We start from the raw sequence: 27,933 nt of genomic DNA, 5'->3' as shown, positions 1-27,933 counted from the left end.
GTGGAAACTTGTGACTATACTCTTTGTTGTATTCTTTTTTATATTTATTTATATTTATTTATTTGTTCACACTCAGTCTCTAGCTGTCATGTAATAATGCACCGAAACCACAGCTCCCTTTCCACATCCAGGCACCACAGAACTTTCCATGGTTTACCCCAGACGCTTCACATGCCCTGGTTCAATCCATTAACAGCACGTCGACCCCGGTATACTACATCGTTCCAATTCACTCTATTCCTTGCACGCCTTTCACCCTCCTGCATGTTCAGGCCCCGATCACTCAAAATCTTTTTCACTCCTTTCCACCTCCAATTTGGTCTCCCACTTCTTGTTCCCTCCACCTCTGACACATATATCCTCTTGGTCAATCTTTCCTCATTCATTCTCTCCATGTGACCAACCATTTCAAAACACCATCTTCTGCTCTCTCAACCACACTCTTTTTATTACCACACCTCTCTTACCCTATTATTACTTACTCAATCAAACCACCTCACACCACATATTGTCCTCAAGCATCTCATTTCCAGCACATCCACCCTCCTCCGCACAACTCTATCCATAGCCCACGCCTCGCTACCATACAACATTGTTGGAACCACTATTCCTTCAAACATACCCATTTTTGCTTTCCGAGATAATGTTCTTGACTTCCACACATTCTTCAAGGCTCCCAGAATTTTCGCCCCCTCCCCCACCCTGTGATTCACTTTCGCTTCCATGGTTCCATCCACTGCCAAATCCACTCCCAGATATCTAAAACACTTGACTTCCTCCAGTTTTTCTCCATTCAAACTTACCTCCCAATTGACTTGACCCTCAACCCTACTGTACCTAATAACCGTGCTCTTATTCACATTTACTCTCAACTTTCTTCTTTCACACACTTTACCAAACTCAGTCACCAGCTTCTGCAGTTTCTCTCATGAATCAGCCACCAGTGCTGTATTGTCAGCGAACAACAACAGACTCACTTCCCAAGCTCTCTCATCCACAACAGACTGCATACTTGCCCCTCTTTCCAAAACCCTTGCATTCACCTCCCTAACAACCCCATCCATAAACAAATTAAACAGCCATGGAGACATCACACACCCCTGCCACAAACCTACATTCACTGAGAACCAATCACTTTCCTCTCTTCCTACACATACACATGCCTTACATCCTCGATAAAAACTTTTCACTGCTTCTAACAACTTGCCTCCTACACCATATATTCTTAATACCTTCCACAGAGCATCTCTATCAACTCTATCACTCTATAGGAGTGATATTTTAATTAATGCAGTTAATTTCTGTAAAGATGTTTATCTTCAAACTCAAGGTTTTCTTTCTATTATGTCACCGTTGCATTGAAGGAGGAATTTTTGTTTTATTACAAGGAAAAAGCAAGACAGTATTAAGAAAAAGATGATAAAACCTAGCAAGCTGTTGCATAGCAATATTATTAACACTGATGGCTTTTCACTTTATGTTATTAAAATTAGTGGATAGTTGTTCATTTTTAAGATTGGCAACTTGCAGCTTGGTGTCATTACAAGTAAAATTGTATTTAACATTACAAGTAAGATTGTATTTAACAGTGTTGTTAAAACCTGGCAGCCTGTTGCATAATGTTTTCATTGAAGTAAGCATGTGTTGCCAAAGCTCTTGTTGAAGAGGGATGTATTTGTTCATCAACAACAAAAATAACATTCTGATGTTTCTTCCAGCCTGAATCTGAAATGCGACAATATAGTGAGGGCTTTGTTTTTAAATGTAAAGAAGTGTGACTGGATATGATGGCGTGATTTTTGCTAGCTGTGATATCTCAGAATTGGTCACTTATGTAAAATTTATGGACTAACAAGCTACTTTTTTTTATAAAGTTACCCCTTAATTGTACGGGATTATAATGGATATATGGATGTGTATTGCTGTATGGTTATTTGTCCTGGATTAATACTAATATTATTATCCTTATATTTCCTTTAAGGTTCGCACCCGCTTTCCACCGGAGCCTAATGGAATTCTGCACATTGGTCATGCTAAAGCCATCAACATAAACTTTGGGTATGCAGCAGCCAATAATGGTGTATGCTTCCTCCGTTATGATGATACAAACCCTGAAAAGGAAGAAGAAAAGTTCTTTGTAGGAATCAGGAATATGGTTGAGTGGCTTGGTGAGTTTGGAGAAAAGCTAGTAACCTTTTTGTAATAATCAGAGGTGGGAGTATGTATTTTCATTATCATTATTGTATACATTTTATTTTATTATATTTAATTGGTTTCCCGTGTCAGCGAGGAAGCGTAAGGAAACACAAAGAATGGCCCAACCAATCACATACCCATATTATATTTATTTATTTATACTTTGTCGCTGTCTCCCGCGTTAGCGAGGTAGCACAAGGAAACAGAAGAAAGAATGGCCCAACCCACCCATATACACATGTATATACATAAATGCCCAAAGATGCATGTATACATACCTATACATACACAGACATATACATATATACACATGTACATATTCATACATGCTGCCTTCATCCATTCTCATCGCCACCCCACCACACATGAAATGGCACCCCCCTCCCCCCATGCGTATGTGAGTTAGCGCTAGGAAAAGACAACAAAGGCCACATTTGTTCACACTCAGTCTCTAGCTGTCATGTGTAATGCATCGAAACCACAGCTCCCTTTCCACATCATGGCTCCACAAAACTTTCTATGATTTACCCTAGACACTTCACACGTCCAGGTTCAATCCATTGACAGCACGTTGACCCTGGTATACCACATCATTGCAGTTCACTCTATTCCTTGCATGCCTTTCACCCAACCCTATGTTCAGACCCCGATCTCTCAAAATCTTTTTCACTCCATCCTTCCATCTCCAATATGGTCTCCCACTTCTCCTCCCCTCCATCTCTGACACATGTATCCTCTTTGTCAATCTTTCCTCTCTCATTTTCTCCATGTGACCAAACCATTTCAATCCAACCTCTTCTGCTTTCTCAGCCACACTCTTTTTGTTACTACACATCTCTCTTACCCTTTCATTACTTAATCAAACCACCTCACACCACATATTGACCTCAAACATCTCATTTCCAACACATCCACCCTCCTCTGCACAACCCCATGCCTCAACCATATAACATTGTTGGAACCACTATTCCTTCAGACATACCCATTTTTGCTCTCTGAGATAACGTTCTTGCCTTCCACACATTTTTCAGTTCTCCCAGAACCTTCGCCCACTCCCCAACCCTGTGACTCACCTCCACTTCTATGGTTCCATCTGCTGCCAAATCCACTCCCAGATATCTAAAACACTTGACTTCCTCCAGTTTTTCTCCATTCAAACTTACCTCCCAATTGACTTGACCCTCAACCCTACTGTACCTAATAACCGTGCTCTTATTCACATTTACTCTCAACTTTCTTCTTTCACACACTTTACCAAACTCAGTCACCAGCTTCTGCAGTTTCTCACATGAATCAGCCACCAGCGCTGTATCATCAGCGAACAACAACTGACTCACTTCCCAAGCTCTCTCATCCACAACAGACTGCATACTTGCCCCTCTTTCCAAAACCCTTGCATTCACCTCCCTAACAACCCCATCCATAAACAAATTAAACAGCCATGGAGACATCACACACCCCTGCCACAAACCTACATTCACTGAGAACCAATCACTTTCCTCTCTTCCTACACATACACATGCCTTACATCCTCGATAAAAACTTTTCACTGCTTCTAACAACTTGCCTCCTACACCATATATTCTTAATACCTTCCACAGAGCATCTCTATCAACTCTATCACTCTATAGGAGTGATATTTTAATTAATGCAGTTAATTTCTGTAAAGATGTTTATCTTCAAACTCAAGGTTTTCTTTCTATTATGTCACCGTTGCATTGAAGGAGGAATTTTTGTTTTATTACAAGGAAAAAGCAAGACAGTATTAAGAAAAAGATGATAAAACCTAGCAAGCTGTTGCATAGCAATATTATTAACACTGATGGCTTTTCACTTTATGTTATTAAAATTAGTGGATAGTTGTTCATTTTTAAGATTGGCAACTTGCAGCTTGGTGTCATTACAAGTAAAATTGTATTTAACATTACAAGTAAGATTGTATTTAACAGTGTTGTTAAAACCTGGCAGCCTGTTGCATAATGTTTTCATTGAAGTAAGCATGTGTTGCCAAAGCTCTTGTTGAAGAGGGATGTATTTGTTCATCAACAACAAAAATAACATTCTGATGTTTCTTCCAGCCTGAATCTGAAATGCGACAATATAGTGAGGGCTTTGTTTTTAAATGTAAAGAAGTGTGACTGGATATGATGGCGTGATTTTTGCTAGCTGTGATATCTCAGAATTGGTCACTTATGTAAAATTTATGGACTAACAAGCTACTTTTTTTTATAAAGTTACCCCTTAATTGTACGGGATTATAATGGATATATGGATGTGTATTGCTGTATGGTTATTTGTCCTGGATTAATACTAATATTATTATCCTTATATTTCCTTTAAGGTTCGCACCCGCTTTCCACCGGAGCCTAATGGAATTCTGCACATTGGTCATGCTAAAGCCATCAACATAAACTTTGGGTATGCAGCAGCCAATAATGGTGTATGCTTCCTCCGTTATGATGATACAAACCCTGAAAAGGAAGAAGAAAAGTTCTTTGTAGGAATCAGGAATATGGTTGAGTGGCTTGGTGAGTTTGGAGAAAAGCTAGTAACCTTTTTGTAATAATCAGAGGTGGGAGTATGTATTTTCATTATCATTATTGTATACATTTTATTTTATTATATTTAATTGGTTTCCCGTGTCAGCGAGGAAGCGTAAGGAAACACAAAGAATGGCCCAACCAATCACATACCCATATTATATTTATTTATTTATACTTTGTCGCTGTCTCCCGCGTTAGCGAGGTAGCACAAGGAAACAGAAGAAAGAATGGCCCAACCCACCCATATACACATGTATATACATAAATGCCCAAAGATGCATGTATACATACCTATACATACACAGACATATACATATATACACATGTACATATTCATACATGCTGCCTTCATCCATTCTCATCGCCACCCCACCACACATGAAATGGCACCCCCCTCCCCCCATGCGTATGTGAGTTAGCGCTAGGAAAAGACAACAAAGGCCACATTTGTTCACACTCAGTCTCTAGCTGTCATGTGTAATGCATCGAAACCACAGCTCCCTTTCCACATCATGGCTCCACAAAACTTTCTATGATTTACCCTAGACACTTCACACGTCCAGGTTCAATCCATTGACAGCACGTTGACCCTGGTATACCACATCATTGCAGTTCACTCTATTCCTTGCATGCCTTTCACCCAACCCTATGTTCAGACCCCGATCTCTCAAAATCTTTTTCACTCCATCCTTCCATCTCCAATATGGTCTCCCACTTCTCCTCCCCTCCATCTCTGACACATGTATCCTCTTTGTCAATCTTTCCTCTCTCATTTTCTCCATGTGACCAAACCATTTCAATCCAACCTCTTCTGCTTTCTCAGCCACACTCTTTTTGTTACTACACATCTCTCTTACCCTTTCATTACTTAATCAAACCACCTCACACCACATATTGACCTCAAACATCTCATTTCCAACACATCCACCCTCCTCTGCACAACCCCATGCCTCAACCATATAACATTGTTGGAACCACTATTCCTTCAGACATACCCATTTTTGCTCTCTTGAGATAACGTTCTTGCCTTCCACACATTTTTCAGTTCTCCCAGAACCTTCGCCCACTCCCCAACCCTGTGACTCACCTCCACTTCTATGGTTCCATCTGCTGCCAAATCCACTCCCAGATATCTAAAACACTTCACTTCCTCCAGTTTTTCTCCATTCAAACTTACTCCACACTTCCTCCAGTTTTTCTCCATTCAAACTTACTCCCAATTAACTTGTCCCTCAACCCTACTGAACCTAATGACTTTGCTCTTACTCACATTTACTCTCGGCTCTCTTCTTTCACACACTTTACCAAACTCGGTCACCAACTTCTGCAGTTTCTGATCCAAATCAGCCACCAGCGCTGTATCACCAGCGAACAACAACTAACTCACTTCCCAAGCCCTCTCATCCACAACAGACTGCATACTTGCCCCTCTCTCCAAAACTCTTGCATTCACCTCTCTTAACAACCCTGTCCATAACAAATTAAACAGCCATTGAGACATCACACACCCCTGCCACAAACCGACATTCACTGGGAACCACTCACTTTCCTCTCTTCTTTCTCAAACACATGCCTTACATCCTCGATAAAAGCTTTTCACTGCTTCTAGGGTGAAAGGCGGGCATGGAATAGAGTGAATTGGAACGATGTGGTATATTGGGGTCAATGTGCTGTCAATGGATTGAACCAGGGCATGTGAAGCATCTGGGGTAAACCATGGAAAATTTTGTGGGGCCTAGATGTGGAAAGGGAGCTGTGGTTTCAATGCATTATACATGACAGCTAGAGACTGAGTGTGAATGAATGTGGCCTTTTTTGTCTTTTCCTAGCGCTACCTCGCACACATGTGGGGGGAGGGGGTTGTCATTATATGTGTGGTGGGTTGGCGAAGGGAATGAATAAAGGCAGCAAGTTTGAATTATGTACATGTGTATATATGTTATATGTATATGTCTGTGTATGTATATATATGTATATGTTGAAATGTATAGGTATGTATATGTGTGTGTGTGGATGTGTATGTATATACATATGTATGTGGTTGGGTAGGGTCATTCTTTCGTCTGTTTCCTTGCGCTACCTCGCTAACGTGGGAGACAGCAACAAAGTATGATAAGTAAAAAACTAAAATGTGTATGTGCATGCATGGGTGTTTTTTTTTTTTTTTTTTTTATACTTTGTCGCTGTCTCCCGTGTTTGCGAGGTAGCGCAAGGAAACAGACGAAAGAAATGGCCCACCCCCCCACCCCCCCATACACATGTATATACATACGTCCACACACGCAAATATACATACCTACACAGCTTTCCATGGTTTACCCCAGACGCTTCACATGCCTTGATTCAATCCACTGACAGCACGTCAGCCCCGGTATACCACATCGCTCCAATTCACTCTATTCCTTGCCCTCCTTTCACCCTCCTGCATGTTCAGGCCCCGATCACACAAAATCTTTTTCACTCCATCTTTCCACCTCCAATTTGGTCTCCCTCTTCTCCTTGTTCCCTCCACCTCCGACACATATATCCTCTTGGTCAATCTTTCCTCACTCATCCTCTCCATGTGCCCAAACCACTTCAAAACACCCTCTTCTGCTCTTTCAACCACGCTCTTTTTATTTCCACACATCTCTCTTACCCTTACGTTACTCACTCGATCAAACCACCTCACACCACACATTGTGTTTATGTATATATATATGTGTATGTGAGTGGATGGGCCATTCTTCATCTGTTTCCTGGTGCTACCTCGCTAACATAGGAAACAGCGATTGGGTATAATAAAAAAATAGAAATATAGTAGAAATTTAAAAGGTTCATTAGGTACCAATACATTAGTCAAATGACTTTGCTGGAGGTGAACAATGAAATAAAATGAATGATGTTTCTCAGCTTATCACCAGTTACTTGAAACATGCCATTTTATATATGACTTAAAAAGGTGGGGGGCTACATTTGGATTGAAAATTTAATTTGTCTTTCAGATATGAGTAGAATGAGAGTTCATTATCCGGGAGGGTAAAAAAGGGTGTGCTTGAAGGTATAGTAGTTCCAACAATGTTGTATAGATGCAAGGGATGGGCTAGTTATGGATGTGCTGTGGCAATGAAATAGTAAAGTATTTGGTGTGAGGTGGTTTAATTAAGTAAGTAATAAAAGGGTAAGAGAGAGTTATTGTTATAAGAAGAGTATGGTTGAAGAGGTTGTACTGAAAAAGTTTGGACATATGGAGAGAATAATTGAGGAGAGGTGGCTGAGAGGCTTTACTTATATCTATCTATATTTACGATTAGGAAGCCCTTCAAGGGGGTGGCCATGAAAACAGTCAACATGACTTTAATCCTCACCATTTATTCATATACCATGATAGCTAAGTATTCTATTACAAAGTTAACTTGAATATTAATGATGAGATATTTCACTACAATGCTTTATTTCTTCAATTTATTTATTATTCTTTCATTGACTAATAAGTGTCATAGTTTTGGGTACATGTACTGAATGATGTGACATTACTTTTATTTTCCCATAGTGAAACATGCCTTTGAATTGTTAATATAGATATTTATGTGAAAATATTACACCATAATGCTTATTTACAGTTATTTGGGGAGTCAGTAACACTGTTCGGTTAGGTAGAATAGTAGAAAGATCGATAAACAGTAGGATAAAGCAACTGTTGGAGAGACATTTTTTGTACTACGCACAGCCTTGAAATTTTTTTTACCATTTTATGTCTTTATTCACACATTTTTATAGTCACTAGTATTTTCAAATTGTTTGTGTGGCTACAACTGTTAAATTATTCATGGCCTTGAAAAGTGGGAGGTACATGATACTCTCTTACCATAAAGGGATTTGTGCCTCAGATGCATATCATGCAATGTCAGCAGTGTATCTGTCTATCTATATCTTGATACTCGTTCCCTTTGGGAACTTCCATCAAGAGGGTGGCTACGGTAAAAGGGTTTCTACCTACCCTAGGACAGGAGTAAGACAGCTGTCCAGTTTGCTTATTAATTGATTGATTTATGGTTGTTCATTATATTGGGTTTTAGGAAATTTAGAATGGTTCTGTGTTGTGTAATGGCAAACTACATATTGTATTCGTTATGATTCATACACATCCACTTGTTTTCATCTCCAGGTTACAAGCCCTACAAGATCACACATTCATCTGATTACTTCCAACAGTTGTATGAGTGGGCTATTGTACTAATACAAAAAAATCTGGCTTATGTATGTCATCAAAAGCCTGAGGAGGTTCGAGGACGTGATGCTCCTCCTTCTCCATGGAGGGATCGACCCATACATGAATCTCTTCAGTTATTTGAGGTGGAGTACTTTCAAGTTAATATTATGTAGATAAACTACAGTATGTAAAGTAACTTAAGTCTTAATTTGATTAAATGTTTTCTATCCATAGCCCATGCCTCGCAACCATATAACATTGTTGGAACCACTATTCCTTCAAACATACCTATTTTTGCTTTCCGAGATAATGTTCTTACCTTCCACACATTTGTCAACGCTCCCAGAACTTTCGCCCCCTCCCCCACCCTGTGACTCACTTCCACTTCCATGGTTCCATCCACTGCCAAATCCACTCCCAGATATCTAAAACACTTCACTTCCTCCAGTTTTTTTCCAAACTTACCCCCCAATTGACTTGTCCCTCAACCCTACTGAACATAATAACTTTGCTCTTATTCACATTTACTCACAGCTTTCTTCTTTCACACACTTTACCAAACTCCATCACCAACTTTTGCAGTTTCTCACCCGAATCAGCCACCAGCATTGTATCATCAGCGAACAACAACTGACTCACTTCCCAAGCCCTCTCATCTGCAACAAACTGCATACTTGCCCCTCTCTCCAAAACTCTTGCATTCACCTCTCTAACAACCCTATCCATAAACAAATTAAACAGCCATGGAGACATCACACACCCCTGCCACAAACCGACATTCACTGGGAACCACTCACTTTCCTCTCTTCCTTCTCAAACACATGCCTTACATCCTCGATAAAAACTTTTCACTGCTTCTAGTATTTTACAAATATTTCCTTGCATGTCCTGCTGGTGTGAAGCTATCTCCAAGCATTCGTTGTACCATTTGTAACCAGTAGAAGCATCTCATGGCTCGGCGAGCAAGAAAAAAATTGTTTATCTCTATATCTTGAAAGATGAGTTCAGGTAAAATGGTACACAGTAGGCAACAAAGGGTTTTATAAGACAACTGTACATTGATCAAGAATGGAAAAAGCCATAATCATATTAATTTTCTTCCTTGACTTTGAAAATAGGATTATTGTCTTTTTCATGTCATATTTGAGGATTGATTTCAAAAGAACAAGGAGTCATTTCATAAATTAGTGTTACTGGTATACATGTTTTAAACCACTGATGTATGTTTTTTCATTAATTTGCTTTAAACCACTGTGTTAAATGTTCTTGATTGTATGCAGTGATCATCTTTGATGTCATGTTTTAATAGCGGATTTTCATTGTGACTGCTTTTCAGAGAAGGACAGCCGATACAATAACAAGAGTATTGGCAGGGAAGAAAGAAATTATAAGTTAGGTAGTACTGTGTGTGACACATGAAAGGTTGAAGATGTTTATTGCTACATTTGTATAACTTTCATTTTTGTACTTCTGTGGTGTAGAGGTAGTGTTCCGGATCATGACATATTCACGGGCCAGGTTCGAATCCTGGTTGTGGCACTGGTCCACGGTCAACCCAGCTGCTCCTTCACCCCTAGGGATTGGTCGATGGTTATGTATATGGAATGAAAAAGATTTTGAGCGATTGGGGCTTGAACATACAGGATAGTAAGAGGTGTGCAACGAATAGAGTGAATTGGAATGATGCGGTATACTGGGAACGACGTGCTGTCAGTGGACTGAACCAGGGCATGTGAAGTATCTGGGGTAAATTATGGAAAGGTCTTTGGGGCCTGATGTCGATAGGGAGCTGTGTTTTCGGTGCATTACACATGACAGCAAGAGAGTGAGTGTGAACGAATGGGGCCTTTTTGTTTGTATTCCTGGCACTGCCTCGCTGAAGCAGGTGATAGCGATGCTGTTTTTTCTGTGGGGTGTGGTAGCAACATGAATGGATGAAGGCAAGCAAGTATGAAATGTACATGTGTATGTACGTAATGTCTGTGTATGTGTAAGTATATATATCTATATGTTGATGTGTATATGTATATATATATGTGAATATGTGGGCATTTATGTACATATATGTGTATACAAGTGGATGGGCCATTCTTCGTCTGTTTCCTGGTACTACCTCACTGCCATGGGAAACAGCGATTATGTATGAAAATATATATATATATGTTGTTTGCTGATGATACAGCGCTGGTGGCTGATTCGGGTGAGAAACTGCAAAAGCTGGTGACTGAGTTTTGTAAAGTGTGTGAAAGAAGAAAGCAGAAAGTAAATATGAATAAGAGTAAGGTTATTAGATATAGTAGGGTTGAGGGACAAGTTAGTTGGGAGGTAAGTTTGAATGGAGAAAAACTGGAGGAAGTGAAATGTTTTAGATATCTGGGAGTGGATTTAACAGTGGATGGAACCATGGAAGCGGAAGTGAGTCACAGAATGGGGGAGGGGGTGAAGGTTCTGTGATTGTTAAAGAATGTGTGGAAGGTGAGAACATTATCTTGGAAAGTAAAAATGGGTATGTTTGAAGGAATAGGGGTTCCAACAATGTTATATGGTTGTGAGGCATGGGCTATAGATAGTGTTGGGTGGAGGAGGGTGGATGTGTTGGAAATGAGATGTTTGAGGACAGTAAGTGGTGTGAGGAGGTTTGATTGAGTAAGTAATGAAAGGGTAAGAGAGATGTGTGGCAATTAAAAGAGTGTGGTTGAGAGAGCTAAAGTGGGAGAAATTACAACCTCTTCTTTAGAGCTTCCACTAAGGGCAAAGGCCAGTGAGTCTTCTATCAGTATCTTAATTTTGGAGCTCATATGATGAGAATTTTATTGCAGTTCGTGTAGGCGATGAAAAAAAAGTATTGTGGATTTAACCCTTTGTTGAAAATGAAATTTTTTTAGCTAGTCATAATCAGAACTAGTTTGATTGATGGTGGGAGTCAGAATTTATTTTTGCTGCAATTAACCATTATGATACCTCCTCCTCTCTTTGAACAGCTGAGTTATGGAATTGCTTTTTCCTTTCATCCTTCTTTCTTCCTATAAGCTTTCAGTCTATAGGTGTTGGTAGTGCAAATACCAAAAGAGCCCAGATTATTTTCTATATTTTTTTTCTCTAACTTTTTTTGACCAGAGACGGCCTTTGGTGGGGGCATGTTTTGCCCATGCTGTGTCAGTCGTGATAAAAGAAAATGTAATTTTGGATATCATATTCAGTTACAATAAAACATTTTCCAGTTGTAGATGGATAGGTCATAATTTTAAGAATTCTTTTCATCTTGGCTTAATAAAGCATCTGAATTGTTTGTCAAACTAGAAGAGACCTTCATCGGCTCCTTGTTTAGGGTATTACATTTTGAAACAGTATGTTCTTGTATATGATACTTGTTAGCTTTATGAACTTATACTTCATTCATTTTGTAAATTTTATTGAATATGCTGTAAAATTTGTGAATTATGAGAAAGTGTGTTGAAGATTTTGGTGAATTAAGATTACGTATTTCCATTGGTAGGACATGAAACGTGGTAAATTTGATGAAGGTGAAGCAACATTGCGACTCAAGACAGTTTTGGAAGAAGGAAAAGCTGATCCTGTAGCTTACCGAATCAAATTTGTACCCCACCACTGCACAGGCAATGAATGGTGCATTTATCCCACTTATGACTACACTCACTGTCTCTGCGATTCCATTGAACATATTACACATTCCCTCTGCACGAAAGAATTCCAATCAAGGTATGTTTCAATAAGAAAGTCACCTCAAATGTTTAGGTTAAGTGATGTGCTTCATGGATGTGTGAAGTGGCTGAAGTTGATAGAATATATTAAATTTGCTTTCAGCTAGATAGGGGGCTGATGAATATAGTGGTAGTGCTTTTTAAGTGTAAAAGTCTTTTCTTCAGACAGCTATATTTCATAGACCTCTACCTCTTCTGTCATGATGGTAGTTATGGTTGGGGAACCACTGAATGGAATCCAGAGTATTGAAACAGTTTACCTCTCCTTCCCCAAGGTTGTAAACTTGAAGCATTGCTTCAGTCAGAAGCCAGGTATAAAAGACTGATTTTTTTAATATTCTTGGTGGCCACAGAAACTAGTGTTTTTTCCCTTATCACTTTAAATTGTTTTAAGTTCAGGCTGACATGCTGCTGGTTTTGGTTCTTAGAATCAGCATTTCAAGCACCTCGTACCCCGTCCGCTCAACACCTTACTAGGTTGATATATAGGAGAGTATACTAATTCTTTTTGTGGATTTTCTTTACTTATGAATGTTAAACATAAAATCTTTAAGTATTTTCTTTTCCATACTGAAGGAGAGAGGGATGATTTTTGAGGTCTTGCACTAACAACTGGTTGATGAAGTAATGAGAGAGTATTGAATGAAGAAATAAGTCATGGAATGCTCAGCAATGCATTAGCTGAACTGTACTGCAAATGTCAAAAACCTAGGAGTCATTAGAAATGAGAAATCAATATAAGGAGCACTTTGAAAAGCTAGCACTGTTAAGTCAAATAATGATTGGTATGAGGACATTCCCTACAAGAAACAGGAAGGTGATGAAAATGTTCATAGGAAATAAGTTGAATTTTTCCAATATTTTATGGTCACCACCCAAACAAGAGGTAAATAAACTGGAGAGATTTCATAAACATATAAAGAATGTACCATCTGAACTACCATGAAAGACTATTTGAACTTCAATTATACATCCTAAGCAAAGAAAGACATTTATGGTATTCTCAACATGACAGCAAAAGCGGATCAAAAAATGCTTGTAAGAAGAAACATAGTGATCAGATCAACAAGTGTACTTGGTTATTTACTGAAAAGACAGAAAGTATATGAAAATACAGAAAGCAGTGTATGAATAGAAAAGCATGGAAAAAGAAAATACTAGGAAAAAGCAACCAGTGGAGAGAAGAGCTGGATGAAGAAATAAGAAAAGCTGTTAAAGAAATAATGAAATTCCACATCTAAGAGCAGATAATGAGTGAGGAAAAAGTAGTAAAAAGCATGGAAAAGAATCCAAAGGTATTATGCTCACATCTGATTAAAGAAATAAAAAAAGAAATCTGAGAATGGACCCTTCATAGTGAAAGCTGTAAAACTAACACCAGCAAACTTGACAAGATGTTAATTTGCTCAAAAGCTGAGGGAAGATGGAGATGTGATGAATTGTTCCACCATTATGGTGAAAGCATGCAGTTGTTGAAAAACCCAAAAAAACATCAAGGCACATTTAAAGATATGTTTAGAAAGAACCAAGCCAGCACTAGGGCTTGGTGGAATCCCAAGCATCTTCTTAAGATTGATTAAGATGATAATAGCAAAACTGAAGATACTACTAATGAGACAGTGCTTGGATAAAAAGATAATAGCAGATATCCACAAAAGTAGACACCAAAGCAGTAGAGATCAGTTAGCTTGATGTAAGAAAAGTCTTAGGGGTAATGAAAAGGCACATTCTGGAACACTTGATCATCATTAACTTCCCACCCATATAAAGGAATTGCACTTTTGAAGTAATTTCAAAGTTTACTTTAAAATTAGATGTTGCAAATTATTGCAAAACATATGTAACATATGTCTGTTTCCTTGCGCTACCTCGCAAACGCGGGAGACAGCGACAAAGTATAATAAAAAAAAAAAATATGTAACACTTATGATAGTTTATTTGTGTGAGCAATCAGTACAGCTAAAAAAAGTCAAGAAAATTGATGAATTGCAACTGTTGCTAACTGTACTGAGAGGTGGCTAATCTTTTTTATACATATCTTGGAAGAAGAATTTATCTAGGAGCGTAGGCTTTCAGACATACAGTATGTGAATTGCTCTTTTCCATCTGTGCTCTGGATACCAGCTATTGTTCTAACTTTACAAAACACCATTGTACCATATGACAAGACCCCTCATGCCCTTAATTCAACCACTACAGCAGGGACATTGAGCAATTGATACTTAATTATTGTACAATCTCCCATAGAAACATACACAGCACCACACATTATGTTGAGCTTCCTGAACATGATGGGAGCCCCACTGAAGGTAGAAGTGACTTCTGGAACTGCATTTGGATTCCTCAGGTTAGGCAGTCTTTGTTACCATCCCCACAAACAAATGGGCATCAGGTTGGAAAGAAGTCATATGAATTTTAAGGATGAGTCTTACCCCTTGTACTTTACTATAAAGATGTGGATGTTTAGTTCAGGCTGCTCAGCTTAAGGTTAGTGGGAAGTCAGTGTATTTACTGACCACAGCATTTGATATCTAATTGTCAGTGCTTTTTAGTAGAAACTCCATATAATCAATAGATTCATTAATATGGCTTCTGTCATTCATGGTAATAAAAGTATTGAATACATGCTTTTGTAATGATAATCTCTCACACACAATCTAACCTGAAATTTTATTCTATAGAAACAGGCCAGATTAACAGTAGAGGGCAGATGGTGTTTAGGGTTGTAGGGGTCAGAGCTTCCATTAGAGGGCACTAAATAGTCAAAATGAGGATGATTAAAAATCTACCAAAGAGCTCTTGAATTTAACAGTGTTGCTTTTTCCTTTGAAATCTATGAGTTTAGCTGTTTTTTGAAATCTAAATCTGAGATGAGAAAAACTCATATTTTTTGTTAAGGGCAGAACACACATTTATCACCCATGCTTAATTACAGGTTGAAAAGTATTTTATTTATTCTAGAAGTTAATTATTAAAGCTAGTGTCTGGTACACTGTATGTTTGTGTAGGCCTTTCGTAGGGTGCTTGATCACATTGTTTCACCACTTTTGTGCCATTTGTACTTAGATGTTGGTTCTCAGCTCATTTTATGAAAATTTCTAGTAGTTTGTGGCAGTGGAAGAGATATCGACCATGTTCTGTTGGTCTGGTCTCATTCATTAGTTATCCACCTGTTCTAGCTAATGGTATGGAAAAGGCTTAGTTCTATGCAGGGTGTTGGAAGTTGCAGAAAAAAAATTATGACAGAGGGGAATTAATGTAGACATGAAAGAGTTCCAGTTTTATATAGTTATTTTACTCAGAGTACGATGAAGTTTTTGCACCAGATACATTTGTAAGAATATATTGAAACCTAATTGAATAGATGAAGCAATATTTATCATTGTATTGATCATTATTGTATTCAGTAAGGTTTTTAGTATTTAGTGGTTTACACTTTATGAACTTAGATCCAAGTTTGGGCAAGAGTCCTCGTTATCCTTTAGCAAATCTTGTCATTCTTCTTGAACAAGGGACCTAGAATTAGGACAAAGCTATCATTTAGATTTTTCAATTTTTATATTTGGTGAAAAGGGGATGTTTATTTCAATCTTCTTTCCAGTTTAAGAGTTGTATTCCTTAAAAAATGTTATATGTTTTACAGGCGGTCTTCATACTATTGGTTATGCAATGCCTTGGATATCTATTGCCCTGTCCAGTGGGAGTATGGCCGCCTTAACATGCACTACACAGTAGTCTCCAAACGTAAAATTTCCAAACTGATATCTGAGGGCCATGTCAGAGGTTAGTAAATATTGTTTTGATTGTGAATAGTTCTTCATCCTAAAAAAAGAAGCATAGCTGTTGGATTTGTAAGCAGCTGTTGTAACTTTTTAAGGTTAGTATGTGCTGGTGGAATTAGTGATTTTATTCCCTTGAAAGAAGGCCTGTTAGTTGTTGTATTTGTTTACAATCATCATTGCTGGATGTGGAAAGGGATCTGTGGTTTCAGTGTATTACACATGACAGCTAGAGACTGAGTGTGAATGATGAATGTGGACCTTTTTGTCTTTTCCTGGCGCTACCTCACTTTGGGTGGGAAGGATGCTGTTTTATGTGTGGCAGGGTGGTGACGGGAATGGATGAAGGCAGCAAGTATGAATATGTATGTGTGTATATGTGTGTGTATGTATTAATTGAAATGTATATGTATGTATATGTACGTGTATGGGTGTTTATGTATATATATGTGTATGTGGGTGGTTGGCCCATTCTTCATCTGTTTCCTTGCACTACCTTGTTGATGCGGGAAACATTGCTTAAGTATAATACATAATATATTGTTTTTCATCTCAAGTCTTTGACAAGTTCCCTAATCTTACATGGGAGGCTATCTTTGGCTGCAGAGTGATAGACATGTACAAAGATGCTTTTACTGGAGATATATTAGAAATATATTAAAATGAAATTTATATGAAAATAATTTATAAGAAAACAGTAGCTCTTTTATTTGAAAAGTAAACCATCTCAGAATTTTATAGTCAGATATTTTGAAGATTGCTGTATAGTCAACACTTAAAGGTATGGAGATGTATGAGTACAGATGCTTTAGAAAGGTTTTTCATGGGATATATAGAATCAAGAATATGTACTAACTCATAGTCTTATAGGCAATATTACATGTGTTAAACTTTTAATAATTCATTGACCACCTGTTATGTATAGACTTGTCATTACTTTTTTATGTTGTTTAAAAGGATTGATTTAGTGCTGACATCCCATTTTCCTCATCTTTCAGACTGGGATGATCCTCGACTCTTCACTTTGACAGCTTTGCGTCGTCGAGGATTTCCCCCTGAAGCCATCAACAATTTCTGTGCTTCTCTTGGGCTAACTGGTGCTAAAATAGTCATTCATCCACATGCCTTGGAGGCATGTGTGCGTGATGTTCTCAATGTTACAGCTCATAGGTGAGTTGCTGATCCTTGTTGTGGTTATTAGAGTTTGGCTGATGCTTGTTCACAGTGATGTAAGAGTTATACGGTAATCTGTCCAGGCTTTCTAGATCATGGCATGGTGAGATGAGGTTGAGAAGCTCAGTCTGATGCAATATGGACATTAAATGGCTTGTGATGTCTTTACTTTTGTCTCTGGCCTTCTGATGATTGCATAGATGTTTGCATTCTTTTATTCATTTGTATAATTAGCTTTATCATTCATTCTGTATACTCAACAGGCTAACATCTCTGAAATTCAAACATTCACTTTTGCTCCCATACCTTTATGTAAGGGCTCTTTAACTGCACTCTACCAATCCTCAGGCACCTCACTTAGGGCCAGTCATGTACAGTAAACTCTCAGTTTGATGGACTAATAGGGGGAGGGGGTGTCCGTTTATGCTTAAAGTCCATTAGATTGAATTTAACCTTGTTGAGGTGTAGTTGAAGATGAAAAGTTTTTAGTGAAAGAGAAAAGAGAGGCATTAGGGTGTAACTTGTAAGGAAATGAGTGCAACTGATTGGGAGATGTATAAGAAAAAGCAGCAGATCAAGAGGAAGGTGCAGGGGTTGAAAAAGAGTGCAAATGAGAGTTGGGGTGAGAGAGTATCATTAAACTTTAGGGAGATTATTAAGATATTTTAGGAGGAGGTAAAAAATTTTAAATGATTAATTTGATGTACTGTATCACTATTTTTGCGGTCTGTTAAATCCAAAATCAGTTATATCGGAGTCTGGTAAATCGAGGGTTTACCGTATTGAAAAGTCTGACTGACCAATCAACAGTTCTTTCAACGTATATTTTTTGAGGAACTCAGCTAACATCCCATCCACTCCTACTGCTTTGCCACACTACATTTAACACAAGGCATTTATTATCTCCTTTTCACCCTCACTTTTTGCTATGACTCTCACTCTTCTTGCCACCTCATCCCAGACACACCACATCCACACAACCCTATCATGAAACACATACAAGAGTCCTTCAGAATGACCACTCCATCTCTATTCACCTCTACTTTGCTTGTTACTACTTTTCTTTTTCCATCTACACCCATCACTGTTGCTCCCTGCTTCCTGCTATTGATCTCCTTTCAGAACATTTCCTTAATCTCATTAATTGTTTCACTCTGTCTCTCATTTGCCCTCTCTTTTATCTCCCATACCTTCCTTTTGACCTCCTGCCACTTTCTTTTTTACACCTCCCAGTCACTCATGCTCCTTCTCTACAGACAGGAATGATACACCTTTCTTTTCTTTCACTAGCATTTTAACTTCCTTATCCCACCTCTCATATAACCACATTGTACCTTCTGCACACCACTTGCAGATGTACTTCTGTATACTTCATTCAGACTTTCTTGGTATGTTTTAATACAAACCTCTTTTCCAACCTCAGTCTCACTAATTTTTTTACACATGTAATTTCATCTTCCTAAAAGTACCACAAACTTCCACAATCACCACCAAGAAATGATCTGACATCCCACCTGCTGCCTTTTTCAGTATGATTGAATTACAAACCTCAAAGTAAAAGAGACTTAGAAACTAAATCTGCAAGAATTCTTTGGAATATTTCAAGAAAGCTCCAGACAAAAATAGTAGAGCCTAGCAAGAAAGCTGATGACTTTTCTTTGTTTTGCTTAAAGAGGTTAGATTTAAGGCATAAGTGCTGAAATGTTCACAAGAGCACTGGACAGATGACTAAAAGTTAAAAAGATTTGTGTAGTAGCAGAAAACAACATTATCCTGCTGCAAGCAGGATATATGGGAATTGCTGCAAACTAACCTTGCCTCAGGCAGAATTTTGGCGAAGGTGCCCACATCTAGGATAGTACACTTTCTTTGTATGTTTATTTTCTGCACCAAAAAGTCAGGCTTGTATAATGATAGATGATCATTAATTACTGAACATCAAACATGGTGATGAAGTGGGCCTATGATTTTTTTTTCAGAGCTATGGTTGTTTTGGACCCATTAAGAGTTGTTATTACCAACTACCCTCATGGTGAACCTGTTACTATAACTGTACCTAATATTCCTGGAAATGATGACAAAGGTGTCCACACTGTCATTTTTGACAAAGAACTCTGGATTGAACATTCAGATTTCCAAGAGGTAGGTACTTTCATTCTTTTTTTACTTTAATAAGTTGTTCTGCCATATTTATTAAGGGTTTTGATTCTTAAATTGAGATTTCATGTTGTAGCCATGATTCTGGATAGAAATGGCTTTGTTTCTTGGTCATAATAAATTGCATGTAAGCCACTGTTTTGTCAGAGATCTCAACATTGTTAATCTGTGGGAAGTTGAAAACTGTTATGATGAGAAAATTTGATTTATGAATCTTTGTTGATGGTTTGTATCATGGGTAGGGGTAGCTTGAATAAGTAGATGGTGGACTGCTATCCAGTACACAGGATGTATGCTAGAGATGTGCATAATATATGAATATTATACCGAAGAGCTCCTACTTTCACACTCACACATGTGCTTTACTCATCTAGTAAAAGCTCTTTATCAGTTCACTCTTTTCCCCCAAATATTTCTCATGCCGACTCTAAAGCAAACACTACATCCACACATCCCCTTCCCCTTCCCCTCCAGAAGTTTCACTACTCCTCTTGAATCTGATGTTTTCTGCATGCTACCAAACTCACTGTAACCACTCTTCTATACACCATACCAAGTTTACTGTGTAAATTGAGCATTCACTGTTGTCTCTCTTACTGTTATGTAAGGGCACTATAGATACATTTTACTGGTTCAGTATATACTGTAACATATTGGTGTTTGTGAGCTCCCTCTACAAGTGATAATGATTCAAGGTAGAAGACCCTTGACAAGGCTCTTTCATTGTTAGCGGATGGAAAAGAGTATAGTGCCATCGAGGGGTCCACCTTGTGCTGTTTTTGTGTGGAGTACTGTCTCAGATCTTCAGGAGTCCTGTATGAGAGATCATAGGGTTACAGTAACTTATGATTTCTTTTTTGTGTTATCTTACTCATTTCATAAAGTTAACCCAAAAGCCACAAAGATTGCATGAGTCTAAAATTTTATAGTAAGAAGTTGAAGGTTTGCATTGGCTTGGTTAGAGAATATGTATATCTTGGTTAGTATTGATTTTTCTTTTTATATCTATATGAGAAACAAGAATACTGTGTGTCCCTACAGAAAGAAACAAAAGGTTACAGAAGATTAACCCCAGAGCAGACTGTTGGCTTGCGACATTGTGGTTATGTCATAAGGATGGAAGAGGTGGTAAGGGGAACTAATGGTGAAGTTGACCACCTCAGAGTTGCCTGTGAACCAGCTACGGAAGGAAACAAGCCGAAGGCATTCATACACTGGGTGGCTCATCCTATCAAATGTGAAGTGCGTCAGTATGAAAGTCTGTAAGTATTAAAATGCATGTGAGTTTATATGAATGAAATACTGAATGATAGTCACATTTCAACTTTCAGTGAGAGATAATCCCACACTCCAACCCTTGTGAGATCACAAATGAACTTGTTTTTTAGTCATGGATCTGAGAGAGGTGCAGGTTGCCAAGATTGAATTTGAATAATCACAAAAGAGTTCCTACCACCAGACAGCCTAAAGGCTGGCCCCTTCAATTATTATCAATTATGCATCCATATTTCAAGGTGTTTTCCTTTTTTCTTAACTTTTAATAGAAAAATAGTAAACTTAGTGATTATTTTGGCGGTAATAGTAGTATTATAATAGTTTTTTAACTCTTCTAATCTCTGGCTTGATTTCCTTTGCACCAAGCTGTCTTCATATGTATTATCTGCTTGTTGCCTTTCTCTCCCACTTCTTGATGTATTTGGCTTGTTGATGTGAGTAATATGCTCTTATTTTTTTTGATGCTTCACACATTTTTGCCCTCTTATCCTGTCAAATGATGTACTGTGCTTTAGTAGCCTCTTGTGCATTTTCTGATAGTTATGAATTACTAAGTAGAGTTGAAGCATGTCTGATATATTTTTTCATGATATAACAGGTGATTTGGATCATAAATGTTGTAAAATATTTTTTATTCCAGATTTAAGCATGAATGTCCAGAGGATCCACTTGTGGTTCCAGGAGGTTTCCTGAGTGATGTCAACCCCAATTCCCTCACTATTTCTGCAGCACTGGCAGACATCTCTGTCAAAGGGGCTAAGGTTTATAACAAGTTCCAATTTGAGCGTATTGGCTTCTTCTCTGTGGATCCTGACTCCACTGCTAACTGTTTAGTGTTTAATAAAACCGTTGGTTTGAAAGAAGATAAGGGCAAAAGTGAGCCTTAACAGTGTATCATATTTTGGTGTGATAAATTTGATAATAGTTTTGAACAATCAGAAGATGTTTGTTACTCCACAACTTTCTTAACTCACAAACCACAGTATTGTGTTTCCTTGTCATACGTTAAAATACTTTTTCTTTTCAAGGATGAAAAACTTTTAATCTTTATAAAATGAGTTTTTTTTTTTTTTTCTCCCGCGTTTGCGAGGTAGCGCAAGGAAACAGACGAAAGAAATGGCCCATTGGGGAAATGAAAGATAAACAACGTAAAAATAAATTTAGCCATATAAAATCCACGGACAAGATGCTGTGCCCTCAAGGTTGTAGATAACAATGACAGTGTTCCCACGATGCTTGTATTGACATTATTTTGTTTATCTTATACTAAAATGGAATTATTTTGATTTTTATTTTGTCATATTTTATACATATACCATGTCATTAAAATTTTTTGTAAACATATTTCGTTCATGGCCGAAGATGTATCCATACATTGTAGCCCTGTAGGGCCTGCTGTACCTCAAACACACCCATTTTTTGCCCATACAGACTCTAACTTCTCTTTTCATATGCCCTTTCCCAATTTGACTCCTTTCAGCCTCCATGGTTCTATATGTTGCCAAATCCCCTCCCAGGTTCCTAAAGGATTCCATTTCCTCCAAGTCTTAATTCAAAGTTGCTCTCAAACTGTTATAAACCATGGAAATGTGTGTAGGGCTTGGCCGTGGATGGGTTTCTGGTTTTGGCGCATTATACATGACAGTGGCAGTGAGCAAATGAGGCCATTTCTTTTCCTGGTGCTGCCTCACTAAAGGGGGAAATGGCAAACATGTAAAAATAAAAAGATTTTACCCTTGTGTTTTCTGCATGTCATAGATATCAACTGAAAGTGGTGGGGGCACAGAGCCCAATATCCTCCCCTCCATATTTTTTTATTTTTTTAAAAGTTGGGATGGAAGAAGGAGCCAAGTGAGAAGTGCTCAATTCCCTCTTAAGTACAGGCTAGGGTGTCTGAATGAGCATGGATGTAACCAGGGTGAAAAGAAGGGAAAAATAGGGAGTATGTTTGGGGAAAAGAACCTGCATGTTCTGGCTCAGAGTGAAACTAAGGTCAAGAGGAAGGGGGAAGAATAGTTAGAGAAAGTCCAAAGAGTAAAGTCTGGATTTGTAAGAAGGCACAAGCAAAGAAGGGAGTGGCTTTTCTGCTGAAGTAGTTGTGGAAATGTGTGAAAAAGTGTAAGGAGGTAAAGCCCAGAATGGTGTGGGTAAAAATGAAAGAAGAAATGAAATGTGAGTGGTTTTGAGCACTTATGCATCTGTTGTCGACTTAGTAAAGAAGAAAGGTGATTGCTTTTTGGGGGATCTGAGCGAGTGTATAAACAATTTTGATGTAAGGATCTGGTATAAGTGGTGGATAAACTGCATGCAAGTGTGGGTAATATGGAAGTCATGGGTATAATTAGGGGGCTTAGGGTATGCAGTAATATGAATGAAGTTGGTGAACAGCATGTGGAGTTGCTTGCTGAAAAAGGACTGGTGTTTAGGAATGCCCAGTTTATAAATAGAAGTTTACTTGGGCGAGTGGGGTTGGTGGTAGGCAAACCTTATTGGATTATTTACTTATTTGTTAAGTGTGATAAAGAGAGACTTTTAGATGTAACTCTTGCTGATGGGGCAGCTGGCAGGATGTCTGATCTCCTTTTTGTGAAGGCAAGAATGAAAGTTTTTAGAATACAGGAATAGAGAAAATAGTATGGGAGGAATGATGAAAGTGGTGTGAAGTAATATTTACATGTATGAGATGCATTTGGCATGTGGAAGGTGGGTTATGGGTATGTGAGAAAGGGTAGTGATTGGTGGTAAGAGGAAGTAAAGTCATTGGGAAAAAAAGAAATGAGAGATGTGTGGGCATATGGAGCAGTCAGGGGAAACTATTGAAAGGTCTGTGGGGCTTGGATGTCGGTAGGGGAACTCTGATTTTGGCACATTATACATGACAGTTAGAGGGTGGATGTGAGCAATTGAGGCCATTCTTTGGCTTTTCCTTGTGCTACCTCTATGCTGAAAATGGCAATTAAGTATAACAAAAGGAAGAACAAAATATTATCAAATCTTTTATTCATGGTTTCATGCTTATTAAAGGTAGCACCAGTAAGAGATGAAGAATAGATCTTTTGTTCACATCCATTCAGTAGCTGTCATACATAATGCAATGAAACCCCGTCCCACAGGAAACAGTATCGCTACCCCATTCTTCAGTGAGGTTGCGCCAGGAAAACAGACAAAAAAGGCCACATTCATTCACAGTCTGAAGCTGTTATGTGTAATGCACCACAACCATAGCTCCCTCTCCACATCCAGAACAGAGGACTGGACCTTTGAGGGAATATCCTCACCTGGCCCATTTCTCTGTCCCTTTGTTTGGAAAATTAAAGAAAAAAGAGAGGGGAGGAATATATGCATATTCCATGGTTCCATTTGCTGCCAAATCCACTTCCAGATATCTAAAACACTTCATTTCACTTTATTTATTTATTTCATTTATTATACTTGATCGCCGTTTCCCATATCAGTGAGGTATTGCCAGGAAACAAATGGTAGAGAAGTTTAAGGGTTAGATGATAATGATATGAAGGATTATAGTTATATAGTTGCTGAAGGACTATTGACTGATTTTTATAGACATTTCCAGGAGGTGTGAAGAATCAGTTTTAATAAAAGGAGAATATCTTGTTTACAAGTGTCATTTACTTTTCATTAATTTGGCAAAACATGATGTAACTAGCAGAAAAAAAAAGTATCATCACTTTATATGTGTCATTTACCTCTTAGTTCATCATTGTGTATTGTTGCAAAATGTGATGTACTTTTGACTGGTTACTGAAAAGATGATATTGTTAATGGCAGCTCTTTAGGACTGCTTCAGTGCCTTGCTTTATATACAGTTCACTATGTCATTACAGTGTGTTTTGTTTATTATAGTTGGAACCTCTAAGTATGAATAATCTTCATATGAAGTGAACAAAACACACATAGACATCTGCAAATTCTAAGATTGAAATGCATTTTGTGTAAGGGTAATTTTACCATATCAGTCAGAGGAAATTTTATTCTTGTCTTTGTGTTTCCCTGTGTTTGTGGACATGTATCTTTCTACAGTATATACAGTACAGTGTGTTCTTATTTGTGTACTCTGGGGAGAGAGTATTACATTCATGTTGCCCTGACTCTTAACCCTTTACATATCGTTACTTACATTTGTGCACACACACACACACACACACACACCTAACCCAGCATAAGCCAGGTACCCATTTATCAACCAGCCTAAGGGGAGGATGAACACCTGAGTTGGGTTTGGGCTGACTGCTGCATCGAGTTTTCGAACCCATGCAGGCCCATGCTGACTGATGGTCAGTAGCACTTACCAGTATATCATGGAGGCCCCTGTATGTTTGTGTTTGTTGTCAGATGTATGGAGACCGTTGTAAACCCTTTGGCATGAGCCACGCTCTGAGTATCACACCTTAAAGGCATGTCAGTTGTAATTACACTGTTTTTTGTACTCTTATATGAAGTTGCTCAGATATTCTTACCACTACAGAAAAATGTATTGTTGTTGGATGTTGATGGAGTGGTGTTGATGGTGTGCTGGAAAGCTGGTTCGGCTGGCAAGAGAGAGATGGATAATTATAGGGTATATGTAATTTTGTTTTTCATTACTGAGTGTTCTGTACATGCATGACCTTGTTACTTGATGACTGAGTGCATGTGTTAACTTGGTTGGTGGATATATGCACCAGTGCTCATGTTGCAGCAAATATATCCAAAGAAGAAACAGAGACAATTCAATCAGAATTGCTTGTAATGCCATGCTGAGAGCACCACTTGATGGTAAGAGTGTGCACTAAGTTTACTGTGATGCTATATTTGTGAGGTTAGGTGGCTAATGCAGATAGAATATGCCAAAGATAAAAGATGATATGGAATAAAATCCACATTAACACAATGTAGGGCCCAGGCTTGCAGTCAGGGCAGCATCCAATTGAAGTATCTTTTGATCTATCTTGTTCTCAAACAAAAAAGTTGAAAAGACTATAGCCTTATTCTCTGGAAGAGTGGCTTATGATTGCTTTCAGCTGTCTGGAATAATTTGAAAATGACTTTCAGAACTCTGTTAACAACTGCTGAATTACACTATGAAAAAAGCAAGTAGTAAGTGGAAGCCAGTATTTCTGTTACTAAATCATAATATATAGAGTGAAGATGTTTGGAAAGATGTATTTGAAAACAAGTATTATGTCTGAAATGAACAGCTAGTGCTTTATAGGAGATATATCTCCCTAAAATTTATTGATTCTCTCACCCCAACTCTCATTTGCCCTCATTTTCGCCTTTTGCACCTTTCTCTTGACCTCCTGCTTCTTTCTTTTATACATCTCCCAGTCATTTGCATTACTTCCATGCAAAAATTGTCCAAATGCCTCTCTCTTCTTTTTCACTACTAATCTTACTTCTTCATCCCACCACTCACTACACTTTCTAATCTGCCCACCTCCCACACTTCTCATGCCACAAGCATCCCTTGCGCAAGCCATCACTGCTTCCCTAAATACATCCCATTCCTCCCATTAATCGCCGTTTCCCTCGTCAGCGAGGTAGCGTCAGGAAACAGACGAAGAATGGCACACACAGACACACACACTTACACACATACACGTATATATTCTTTTTCTTTCATACTATTCGCCATTTCCCGCGTTAGCGAGGTAGCGTTAAGAACAGAGGCCTGGGCCTTTGAGGGAATATCCTCACCTGGCCCCCTTCTCTTTAACTTCTTTTGAAAAAAAAAACAAAAAAAAACGAGAGGGGAGGATTTCCAGCCACCTGTTCCCTCCCCTTTTAGTCGCCTTCTACGGTACGCAGGAAACAGCATCACTACCCCAGCTTTAGCGAGGTAGCGCCAGGAAAACAGACAAAAAAGGCCATATTCGTTTACGCCATCTCTATCTGTCATGTTTAATGTACCGAGACCACAGCTAGCTCCCTATCCACTTCCAGGCCCCACAGACATTTCCATGGTTTACCCCTGACGTTTCACATACCCTGGTTCAGTCCATTGACATTTGCTCGCCGTTTCCCGTGTTATGGTGGTAGCACCAAAAACAGACTTATTCACTCATCCATTATTGTGTGACGTGTTGAAATTACAAAAATAGGGAAAGTTTGACCTGCGTGAAATAGTAATCGTCACTCAGACTTTTGAATATCTATGATTTCTAAACTTTCAGTTTTCATCCCAAATTCCCAGCTTATACTTACAGCTATATAATAATAGATCAGTGGTGAATTAGGTTCCCTGAGAACGATTTCAACTCTACTGGAGCCACAGTGTCTTGCTTAATGGCTTGGTTACCATTATTGTTACTTAGCTGATTGTGATCTTGTAACAATACCAACATTTAGATGTAATAGAAAATAATAACGACGTCATCTACCTGGACTACAAAAATAGTTTTCCAAGATAGATTGAAGCCATTGCTCATGTTTGGTACAAAATCTGAATATAAAGTACAAGTAAAATATCAAGTATTCGTAAAATCGAACTCAAAAGTGCATACACCCAAGGCTCAGAGTGTAATATTATTCTTGTAATGTACATAAACGATCTAGGATGTGTTCAACTGCCATATCTCTATTATTTGACAATACATAAAAAAAAGGAAGTGGGTTGATAGTCGAAAATTATAGTAGAAGTATTCAAATGGTAAACTGCTTGCTCAGAGGAAAAAAGAATGAATCTATAAAGTAGACATTTTGGAAATAAAAGCAAGAATCTTGGAACCCCTCCCCCCCCCGAATTGATTTCTCTTAAACGGTCTGGGGGCTACCATATCAGTCAGAGGAATGGCATAAATTGGCTGTTGATGCTTTGCATACCAAAACAACAGGCTCGTTCTAGAAAAGACGAGGGAATACATGATATAGGTTACCATTAACCTGGCAGAAGTATA

General features: G+C 38.4%; 1 protein-coding gene across 1 annotated transcript in view; it reads left to right on the top strand.

The window, feature by feature from the left end:
• The window catches only part of GlnRS (Glutaminyl-tRNA synthetase), a 34,361-nt gene extending 9,709 nt beyond the window's left edge, over positions 1-24,652 (top strand). The window contains exons 6-13 of the mRNA XM_071696423.1: positions 1,982-2,168; positions 8,887-9,074; positions 12,428-12,651; positions 16,297-16,436; positions 17,431-17,602; positions 19,585-19,747; positions 20,804-21,024; positions 21,678-24,652. Coding sequence (XP_071552524.1) covers positions 1,982-2,168; positions 8,887-9,074; positions 12,428-12,651; positions 16,297-16,436; positions 17,431-17,602; positions 19,585-19,747; positions 20,804-21,024; positions 21,678-21,924 — 1,542 coding nt within the window. The 3' untranslated portion in view covers positions 21,925-24,652. The remainder of the gene's footprint in view (positions 1-1,981; positions 2,169-8,886; positions 9,075-12,427; positions 12,652-16,296; positions 16,437-17,430; positions 17,603-19,584; positions 19,748-20,803; positions 21,025-21,677) is intronic.
• The last annotated feature ends 3,281 nt before the right edge of the window (positions 24,653-27,933 follow it).

The sequence above is a fragment of the Panulirus ornatus genome, chromosome 59 (assembly GCF_036320965.1).
Source record: "Panulirus ornatus isolate Po-2019 chromosome 59, ASM3632096v1, whole genome shotgun sequence".
NCBI classification, from domain to species: Eukaryota; Metazoa; Arthropoda; class Malacostraca; order Decapoda; family Palinuridae; genus Panulirus; species Panulirus ornatus.
The sequence above is the reverse complement of the archived record's forward strand: the minus strand, read 5'-3'. Positions and strand labels throughout refer to the sequence as shown.